The following is an 11,241-nucleotide window of genomic DNA, read 5'->3' as shown; positions in this document are numbered from 1 at the left end:
TGCATATTAAATGCTTTCTTTCCCTGCCTTCCTGAGTGTGCTAACAAGTGTGATTGAATAGGTAACAAGAGAATGGTCATTCCCATTAGATCAGTGATTTTTGTTTTTATCAAGATATTGAAATGTCTTTGTAACGTCTAAAATTTGCTCCCAGTTTCAGCCTATGATTTTAATATGTTCATTACATTTTTCTAAAATATCTATTGCTTCATAGTCAACTCATCCTCCCTATTTGATAGTTATAGAATAATTGGTACTATGTACTGAGATCTCACCCTGTCAGCTGCTGCTGTTAGTACTTTACATATACTTAGTACCTGTATCCATGCTGTAAGGTATGTATCGTCATTCCCATTGTACATGATGAAAAAAATATTTCTCCTAGGAGGAGAAATAACATGACCAGGGTTATAAGCTAATAATAATTATGGCTAACATCTATAAATGCTCTGTGCCAAACACTGCTTTATATATATATATATATATATATATATTTACATATATGATCTCATTTAATCTTTGCGGCCACTCTTAGGTTCTGTAGAAGTGACAGCTGGATTTTGAACCCATACCATTGTTGTTGTTGTTTTTTCCGGAAAATAATTAAAAATTGAAGAAAAATTATGTTCTGAAAACATTTTTAGTGTAATTTATGTGGAGTGATATGGGGAGTATGATAGTGGTATCTGTGATCACAGGTATAACATGATACACCAATGAAAGTCAAGATCTCCTTTGTGATAAAAGTAATTTTAGTAAATATAAAAAAAGCACAATTTTGAATTTTGGTTATAAATCAGACGTATTCTTTGGTTCTAAGGGTCTTTTTGGAGTTCCTGAGCTGAGTGCCCCAGAAGGATTTCATATTGCACAAGAAAAAGCCTTGAGAAAGACAGAATTGCTTGTGGACCGTGCGTGTTCCGCCCCACCTGGGCCCCAGACCGTGCTGATCTTCGATGAGCTCTCGGATTCCTTATGCAGAGTGGCCGACTTGGTAAGGTGCTTTGCCTCAGACTTGAAGCTACCTCTCTTTCAACTTGTTAAAATTTAAGTGAAATTTATCCTTTGTTGTTTACTATTAATATTAGATTATAAAGTTAAAAATGTCTGAAACTGAGATCCATTGGGTATAATTTTTTTATGATGAAATATGTCATTAGGAATGGGAAAATATTATAGGAAAAGGTGATATTTAGAACTTGTACTTTAATATGTATGTTTAATAAAATATACATGTAATATATAATGAATGAATACTAATATAGCAAATACTTGCTATATTTGGGTAATATATATTTACATATATATTCATTTGACAGAGATTCTTCATTTATGAAAGTGTCTCCCAAAATTCTAAGAACACTTTATGTGTACATTTACAACAAAATTCCCCTTTTTCTTTTTTTTTTTTTTTTTAATAGAGACAGGGTCTCCCTGTGTTGCCTGGGCTGGTCTTGAACTCCTAGCCCCAAGTGAACCTCCTGCCTCGGCCTCCCAAAGTGCTGGGATTATAAGTGTGCACCACTTCTTTTTCATAAGAGGTGTGAAAACCAGTTTTAATAAACCTTTTCAGGAATGCTTTTTTTTTTTTAATTAAAAACCAAGTTTTGACATCAAAATGATTGTGAAGACTTTTTTTTTTTAACATTTTAAATTTGAAATAGAAATGTATACCTAGATCTCTTCACCAACTAGGAAATCCATTGCTGAGATAGCAAAATTTTCTTTTTTTTTTTTTATTTTTAATTTTTGTGGGTACATGTATATATTCATGAGGTACATGAGATGTTTTGATAGGGGCATGCAATGCATAGTAATTACATCAGGGAAAATGGGGTATCCATCCCCTCAAGCATTTATCCTTTCTGTTACAAACAATCCAATTATACTATTCTGGTTATTTTAAAATCTACAATTAAATTATTATTGACTGTAGTCACCCTGTTGTGCTATCAAATAGTAGGTCTTACTCAATCTTCCTGTTTTTTTGTAGCCATTAACCATCCCCACCTCCCCCATACCACCCTGCTACCCTACCCATCTTCTGGTAACCATCCTTCTACTCTTTATTTCCATGATTCAGTTGTATCTATTTTTAGGTCCCACAAGTGAGTAAGAACATGTGATGTTTGTCTTTCTGTGCCTGACTTATTTCACTTAACATAATGACCATCCATGTTGTTGCAAATGACATAATCTCATTCTTTTTTATGGCCGAATAGCATTCCATTGTGTGTAAGTACCACATTTTCTTTATCCATTCATCTGTTCATGGACAGTTGGGTTGCTTTCTCATCTTGGATGTTGTGAACAGAGCTGCAGCAAACATGGAAGTGCAGATATCTCTTCGATATACTCATTTCCAGGAAGCAGGGTTTCCTATCAGCCTGAAGGAGCTGACTCTTGGTTACTCTTGTCAAGGAAAGCAGCACACACAATTTAAATAGTGATCATTTATGATCCTGTCTACATGGTATAGAACTGCGTAGGTTTTTCCCTCACATTCAGTCAATGTTGAGCACGTACTGTGTGCCAGACACTGTCTAGGCACGAGGGATACATGCAGGAATGAAACAGACACAATCTCTTACTTCATGGAGTTTATATTCTGGCATTAACTTGTTTTTGGAAATCTAACTAGACTGTAGGCCCTTTCTACAGCCTAGTTAGCTGAAGAAGCTTTCCCTGGATGAGCTGAGGTAACCTTCTCAGCTTATCTCCATTTTCACAAGAGGGAAGAAAGGCACTGGGTGATGAAGGGATGTGCCCACTGTCAGCTGGCCAGCTTGTGGTGCAGCTAGCTGCCAGCCCAGGCAGGGTATCTGTCGAGCTCTTCTTCTTTCTCCTGTTCCAACCATTTCAGGGCTGGCTGGCTGCTCAGGTCTCATGAATCCTTACCTGGAAAGGTTGCAAAGTTTGTTAGCCTCTCCATCTTTAAAAAAAATGTATACTTGTTTTTAAAATTATTATACAGCAAAATTGACTTCTTTTGGAGGATGGTACAGCTCTATGAATTTTAACTCGTATAAATTTATGCAGCCCTCACCACAATCAGGATACAAAGCTATTCCATCAACCCCCAAAAATCTCCCTGTATAGTCACATCCACCCCTCCCCACTAACCTCTGGCGACCACTAATCTGTTCTCTCTCCCTATAGTTTTGCCTTTTCTAGAATGTCACATAGGTGGAATCCTGTATACCTTTGACTGACTTCTTTCACCCAGCATAACTCATCCCCATCTTTATTTTTTTTCCTTTTTTGGAAAATTTCCTTCCACCCATACACCTGATTTGAGCATTAACACCTTTCAGATGATTATATGTTCACCACAAGCCTCCCGCTCTTAAGAAAACTGATAAAGTATCTTACTGTAAAGGGTTTTTCCCTGGAGTGAAGTTGCAGGCTTTGAGTAGTTCTGTTGTACTGGGTTTTTGTTCTGTGCCTCCAGTATGTGCATAGGAAATGTGTCTTTGAATGATGGGGAAGCTGTGGAAACGCACTGCCAAAAGGAGGTTTCATACCCTGTTCACCTAATTGTGTCACAGAAATCAGGAAAGGAAAATCTGTGTCAGTGAATTTCACTGTATCGTCAACCCTCCAGATTGGGGGATCTGTGGAGTCAACCAACCTTGGATCAAAAATATTTGGAAAAAAAATTTGCATTCATACTGAACATGTACAGACTTTCTTTTCTTGTCACTGTTCCATAAAACAATACAGTGTAACAGCTATTTACATATTGTTTACATTCATTAGGTATTACAAGTAATCTAGATATGATTTGATGTATGGGGTGTGCTGTGTGTCGGTTATATGCAAGTACTACACCATTTTATATCAGAGACTTGAGCATCTGTGGATTCGGGTATCTGTGGGAGGATCAAACCATTGTCCATTGATACTGAGGGGTGACTTGGCGTGGCTGTCACAAATCCCAGAATTCACTGTGTATTTGTTGTCTTAGTCTTCATCTTCATCAGTATTCTAGGATTTTTTTCTACATTTTTGCTTTTGATCTTCACTAAAAGATTTTAACTTCTCTGCGCTATATCTTATTTTGACATTTTTAGTATTTATCATGTATAATAATATCTCATTTTGAAAACTTAAAAAAAAAAGATGTGATTTGTATATGTAGTTCTCTGGGTATAAAAGAACCTTTCTCTGTTCTGAATTTTTAAGATATTACCTGCCAGTAAGATTATCTGAATTTTTAATATCTTAAAAATATCTGAATTTTTAAGATATTACCTGCCAGTAAGATTAGTACTGTTATAAGGCAATCGTTTTATAAACTGTTTTTCACCAAATAGTCATTTTATTTTGTTTTCTTTTTTTAATACAGTTTTTATGTAACAACTGTTTTCCTCATCACTATTACAAATCAGTTTTTAATATGTATGCTAGTGTTTTGAATTTTAATATTGATTATAAATTCACAACCCGTAGATTAGTAATTTGTAAAAAAAAAAAAAAAGTTGTAAATTTACATAACTCATTTTTCAGGTACTTTGGTACTAATGTTATTTTATTGTTACCAATTGTTACAACAAATATACCAAACTGTGGATTTAAATGTTTTGGCATTAAAAACTATTTGATAATAAAATTAAGAAATTTTATCTTGTGGTGATTTTATTTCATGTTATAGTCACACATTTTCTTGGCAAATAAAGAAAATATGTAGTGTTTTGTAGTTTCTCTGCTTTTTGTTACAATTGACATGAAAACAAAAATTTAGTTTTACATCACTTTATCTTTTTAAAAAAGAATTGTCACTCATTTTAATGTCTAATGACTTAAGTAGCAGCAGCAGTACTAGCTGTATACAGTATTACATGGAGACTATGAACTCATATTTTATTGAAAGGACTATGAAGAGACCGTGCCTTTGTTTTCTGCACAAAGACTACCATGTAGTTAAATCAAAGACTAGAATGTAGTTAAATGGGTTTTGAAACTATACTATGTGTCAGTTAAAAAAAAAGCCTCTTAAGAGTTGTTTTCTGGAGATAAGTTAACATGTGAAAACCATACTGCAAAGAATTTTAGCCAGAAAGTTGTAGAATATTTGAAACCAGTGTCTGCTCTTTTGAAATAAAGAATTAGAGGGCGTGGTGGCGGGCACCTGTAGTCACAGCTACGTGGGAGGCTGAGGCAGGAGAATGGCGTGAACCCGAGAGGCGGAGCTTGCAGTGACCTGAGATTGCGCCAATGCACTCCAGCCTGGGCGACAGAGCAAGACTCCGTCTCAAAAAAAAAAAAAAAAAGAAAGAATTTGCTTGGTGTTTATATTTGAAAGAGAAAAACTTTTCTGAAATAATAAAAGTCTTTTTTTGGAGTGAAACAAACTTGGTTTCAAGGAATAACAGAATTAAATGTTCAGAAAGAAGCTGCTTTGCTTTACTCGCTTAGGAAAAAGTCAGTAATGGAAATGCATAGGGCAAGCCAATGGCACATCTTAAAACCCAGTTTTCATTTTCACCCTCAGATCCTGGAAGAAAGCTTCTCATCAAATTCCCTTTTGGTTTTGTCTTTCCCCTTTATTAGGCTGATTTTGTGAAAATCGCTCACCCTGAGCCAGCATTCAGAGAAGCTGCGGAAGAAGCTTGTAGAAGTATTGGCACCATGGTAGAGAAGTATGTGCTGTTCCCCTCCCCACCTCCGTGCCAAGTCCTGGGTGATCCGGTTTCATGGACTTGTGCCGTAGGCAGTTTTGTCCATAGTGCTTGTCCCCCGCCCAGCAGGGTGGGCGGTGTGTGTGACCAGGGGTGGCCGGAGGGAGGGCTCAGGACAGGCCATTGGCTCACCTTGCAGGCAGGCACTGGGCCTCAGGGCTGGTTGTCTGTTCTCTCAGTCATTTACTTCTCTGTAAATGGGGTCATAAAGTTAACCCTGCCTCAGGGTCCTTGTGAGTGTTAAATGAGATCAATGTAAAGGTGTCACTTGATAATCTGAGATGACAGACACCCAGGATTCTTGTCATCACCATTATCACTTACCTTAAATAAGGGCTTTTTAGTGTCCTAGTGGCAAGTTGGACTTACTAGATTATCGCTTGATTAAATTGCTGTTGCATCAATGGCTGTGGGCCATGGGGCGAGAAGCCAAAATGCTCTATAAACAGTGTCCTTGTGGTCCCTGTTGAGTTGGAATTAGGGGAGTCTAGGGAGGCTGTGAAAGTCTGTGGGAGGGCTGGAGCATGCTCTGGCTGAGGCTGTGATGGAGTGAATTATTTTAAAGTGATTTTGGGGTAGATGTGAGTGTTTTTAAGCCACTTATGAGAGCTCCATAGTGCTTGTTAAAAGAACTGAATGGTGGACAGCGCTGTGTTCCAACACACTTAGTTAGCTGCATGGCACCATGCCAGGCAGTGTATAGAGCTAGGGAGAGCCCTGGGCTCGCCAGCGTGGATTTACAACAGGGAAAAGGGGGTAACACGATAAGACGATTTTCTATACCAGAAATTGTTGGAGGAGGAGAGTGATGGCTTCTCTGGTTAGACGAGGCTTCCTTCGAAGACCCAACACTTCAGGATGTGCAGCTGCTGCTTTTCCCCAGGTCGCCAACATTTGTTCACTTTGGCACAATCGTGTGTGACTTTCCCCATAGCCGCTGAAAACCAACTTGCGTAATGGGACAGAACGGGGCCCTGCAGAGTGCAGACACTGGGCATGCTGACAGGGCTGAAAGTGGGGACTCCCTGGGAGAAAGCTTTGCCTCTCGGGGAAAGGCCCCTGGAAAGGAGTCAGCAGTGGGCTGCCTGCTCGAGGCTCTCTGCACGCTGTGTCCTGCCGAATTAGACGTGGGCTGGTCTCATGGACAAGCACTCTTCATTTTGTGGGAGGACAAATACAGACTGAAGTATGGGCTTTATCTCAGGGTCTTCCAACATAAAACATACTACTGGGAGATTTCCTTAAACCTCTGCAGTGGGGGCAGTGCGGGCAGCCTCTGAGCTACTGTTCCTTTGCCATGGAGTGGCTCTGTGGGTGAGCAGGTTGGGAGGAGGTAGGCCTCCACACTCACTCTCTCCCTGACTTCTGGGATCCATGTGTGGGAGTCTGGCCCTTCTTGGTGAGTGTTTTTTTGATGGGTAATGACTACCTACATTTCACTAGTATTTGGGAAGGCCCATGAGAATGGTAACAGAAACCCTTCGATTCATATAAATCTTCAGTGTTTTTTTGTGAACCAACTGAGGAACAGGAGTATCCTTGAGTCTCTGAGTAGCGACTGGTGAGTGGTTCTTATAACCTTATCCCTCCTTGAAGACCTACCCAGCAGGATGCAGATTGTATCTAGACCCAGCTCACTATTTAGCTCTGAGGGGGTCATGGCATTTGCATTTAGGGAAGAGGACTGGGTTCCTGCTAGTGGTACTATGAGGTGGGTTGGGACCACTGCCCAGCGTTGGGCCCTTTGCTCTCTGGATGGCACAACTGCTCAACAGTGGCCATGGTTCATTCACATAGGAAATGTGTGCTGCACACATGATCTCATTTAATCCTCACGGCAGCCTAAGGTATAAATAACGTGTCCAAGGTCCCACAGCAGTAACAAGGCCAGTCTTGCATCCCAGTTGCGTGGCTCTGAAGCCTGTGTCCTGAGCTCTCCCTTACAGTGTTTTTAAATTTAATAATTAGCTGGGCGTGCTGGTGTATGCCTGTAGTCCCAACTGCCTGGGAGGCTGAGGTGGAAGGATCACTTGAGCCCAGAAGATTGAGGCTGCAGTGAGCTGTGATTGTGCCACTGCATTCCAGCCTGGGTGCTGGGTGACAGAGTGAGACCCTGTCTCCAAAATAAGGGACAGAAAGAAGGGAAGGAGAAAAGGGAAGGAAAGAAGGAAGGAAGGATGGTTACACTGTTCCTGGTAGGTTATGCTGTTCAGCTTCTGGGCATGTGTGTGGTACAAGCTGACACCATTCTTTTCATGTAAAGTTAAAAATAAGGTATTAGAAAATCATCTAATTTTTTAAATTTCTAATTTTTCTAGGTTGAACACAAATGTGGATTTATATCAAAGTTTGCAAAAATTACTAGCTGATAAAAAACTTGTGGATTCCCTTGATCCAGAAACAAGGTACTCACTCATTTCTTTGCCTTGGTTGTGACTGTGACTCTAGAGGTGAGGTTGGGAGTCTCTCCCTCAGGGCCTCTGTACTTGCAGCCTCTGCTGTCTGGAATGTTCCTCCCCAGATATCTCTATGACTCCTCCACTTTCTCTAGGACTCCACTCAAATGGTGTCTCCTCCAAAATCTTTGCACAGGGTCAGACTCTACCCTCTGATCCTGATTTATTTTTCTTCATAGCCCTCATTCCTTCCAACGTATCCTATTTGTTTATTTGTCTATCATCTATCTCACCAGACTGCAAGCTCCTTGAGGGTAGGGCTTGGTCTATTTTGTTCCCAGCTGCATCCTCAGTACCTACACATTCATGGCATGTGGTCAGTGTTCAACTAATGAGTGGACTCCTGTAGACAGTTAATAATTACACTTAGCTTTATGCTCAAAGTTCCATAATTGATACTATCAGAAAATATAAGCAAATCGATTTTATCTACTGGGAGGATGTCAAGATCCTTGTAATGATTTGCTTTGGTTCATTAGGCTACATTTATAAATCTGCATCAAAAAGGCCTTACTTTTAAATCAACACGTTAGAATATTTGATGTAGGAACCTAGATATCTTATTTCTTTGCTCAAATGCAATTGTGAGTGGAGTAGGGTTTGTCCTTAACCTGCTTATAATATGTATGTCATAACACAGATTAATTTTTTTTCTCATTTGTTTGTTCCTGTTTATCTACGTTTTGTTGGTGGGACACTTCCTCTGACAACTTGATTCTTTCTGATCCTGTTTCCTTCTATTTTGTCTCCATATGTGGCTTATTGACCCCAAATGAAGCCATTTTCTATAGGGACCAATTGATCATCCAGTTTGCTGTTAATCTAATACATGAGCAGCATGGTATGTGAGTAACTCAGTCTTTGAGGGGTTATTTTCATCTGCCTGTCAGGTATGCAGGTACCTAGTGGTTTTTCACTTTATCAGTCCTGATGCTCAGGGCACTAGTAAAGCTAGCTGTGTCATCGCAATAGTTTAAGCTTTATCGTTATATTGCTTTCATTAGCAAAGCAAGGAAAAGTCGAATGCCTATTAATTGTGCCAGATTTATACGGAACTGGTACTGACTTTAAATAACAACAAACAATGTTAAAAATAGAAGGTTATTCATAATCTCTATTTACTGAAGATCGACATGCCCTTGTTTGTGTATAAAGAATTGTAGTGGGCTAGCAGACCATTTTAGATAGAAAGGACTTGTAGTGATAGGATACATACCACATTTCTAGATATTATTAAAAATGCCAATAGGAATTTTTAAATAATAAAATGATAAATATATTGGGGAAAATAAACTGGGTAGAATATCAACAGTCTAGAAAAGAGAAGCAACTTGGAAGTAGGAGAGAAGAAGAATTCGAAGTAATAATTATTGCAGTATCGTGGCACTTAGATATCATTGAGTGTTGGCTAGCACCCAGAAAGAACTATATTTTAGAACCATGCATATGGCAAAATATAAGACAGTGGCTAAAACAAAGAATTATAGATTTAATAAAGTCTTGTAAGTTAATGTACAGAGGAAATGATTTAAATTGAGTAACTCATCATGTTATTCTTAGATTCAGTCCTTGAAATACTAGTTCTCTGAGGTGTTCAGAACTTTTCTCAGAATGGTTCCTTCAGTCAGTAAGTTTGGAAATCTGATGTATCAATGTATTTCCCTGCTTGAAGAATTTTAGTAGTTTAGAGTCTCTGAGAAGCCAGGCCATAAAGAAACCTGTTTAACTTGGGGTTTTTCCAAAGCCATTAAGAGCTTTCATGTATGCAAAGACTATAAGCACATTCTCCAGAAAATATAATGGAGGGAAAATTCTAGTTGCAAGAACAGCCAAAGCTGTAACACATGTTGGAATGAACTTGGGAAGGTAGAGTGCAGAACCGCAACATACACAACACCTAGGAAGCATGCAAGCGACCGAAATGGAGAAACATGCTGTATTCTTAAGGAAGAAGAAAGCTCAGTAATGTTTATTACTATAAGTTTAATGCTATCCAATTTATAAAGAATTTTTTTATTGTTACTTAAAATGATTTTGAAGTCATAGAGAATAAATATGCCAGAATAGGCAGGAAAACTCTCGTAAGGAAAAGTACTAAAAAGGGACTTATACCAAATAGTAGAACATATAAAAATGCTGTTTTTAAAGAGCGTTATACTTAAAAATGCCAGAATAGTCAATTAGATCAATGGAAGAATAGAGAAATTTTAGACACAGACGCAGATATATAAACAGTAAGACTATTTGGTATGTGATAAAAGTGTCATTTCACATCAGTAGGGAAAGACTTGGTTTTCAGGAAATGATGTTAGACCAATGGATAACCATTTGGGGTAAAAAAGTAGATTGATTAAAGATTTAAATATTTTTAAAAGAAATTATAAAACTAGTGGTAATCTTGGGATATGGAAGGTCTTTCTTGGCATGATACAAAATCATACCACAGAAAGATTCATTGATTTTTATTATATAAACATTGCAAACTTTGGTAAGGCAAAACGCTTCCACATTCAAAGTCAGAACACACAAGTGTTGACAAATGGTTCTGATACGACAAAGAGTTAATATATTATCTATGTTAAGAGACCTTTCAAATTACTTTAAAAAAAGAAGAACGAAAACCCCCCTTATAGAAAAATGGGCAAAAGATTCTGTTTGTGAAACTCTCATTTCACAAAATAAGGCATAGCAACAGATGGCCCTTAAATTGATAGCAGTGTGCCACAGCTGTAACAGTGGCACCAAGTGTGAAGTGGGTGGAACTGCATCTCTAGAATGGGACTGCAGGGTTGGACTTTGGCTTCAGGGCTCGCTAAACCTTAGTTTTCTCCTTTGTAAAACGGAAATAAAAAGTACTTCATAAGAATCATATGAGATGTAAGGGAAATAATTTGTGTAAAGTGCTCTGCTCTGTACCTGGCATGAGACCCACCACCATTAAGGAAAGATAGAATGAAGCAAAACTTTTTGTCAGCCAGCAGCTGACAAAGTTGAAACAGAATAAGAATAGTACTTCTGGTTTGGGATGATGGATCCTCTCTAGTTACGGGTAAATTGATAAGACTTCACGGAGGAGAATTTGGTAATATATATCAATGTGCATA

The 11,241-nt window shown here is 38.5% G+C and overlaps 1 protein-coding gene across 6 annotated transcripts in view; it reads left to right on the top strand.

Annotated features, from left to right (window-relative positions):
- The window catches only part of MIPEP (mitochondrial intermediate peptidase), a 166,869-nt gene that overhangs the window by 2,205 nt on the left and 153,423 nt on the right, over positions 1–11,241 (top strand). For all 6 annotated transcript variants that reach the window (XR_010150380.1, XR_010150381.1, XR_010150382.1 and 3 more), the window contains exons 2-4: positions 821–994; positions 5,554–5,642; positions 8,000–8,086. Coding sequence is in view for 3 of the 6 variants with exons in the window: in XM_024348473.3 (XP_024204241.1) it covers positions 821–994; positions 5,554–5,642; positions 8,000–8,086 (350 nt within the window). In the remaining 3 variants the exon portion in view is untranslated. The remainder of the gene's footprint in view (positions 1–820; positions 995–5,553; positions 5,643–7,999; positions 8,087–11,241) is intronic.

This window comes from Pan troglodytes, chromosome 14 (assembly GCF_028858775.2).
Source record: "Pan troglodytes isolate AG18354 chromosome 14, NHGRI_mPanTro3-v2.0_pri, whole genome shotgun sequence".
Lineage (NCBI taxonomy): Eukaryota > Metazoa > Chordata > Mammalia > Primates > Hominidae > Pan > Pan troglodytes.
The sequence above is the reverse complement of the archived record's forward strand: the minus strand, read 5'-3'. Positions and strand labels throughout refer to the sequence as shown.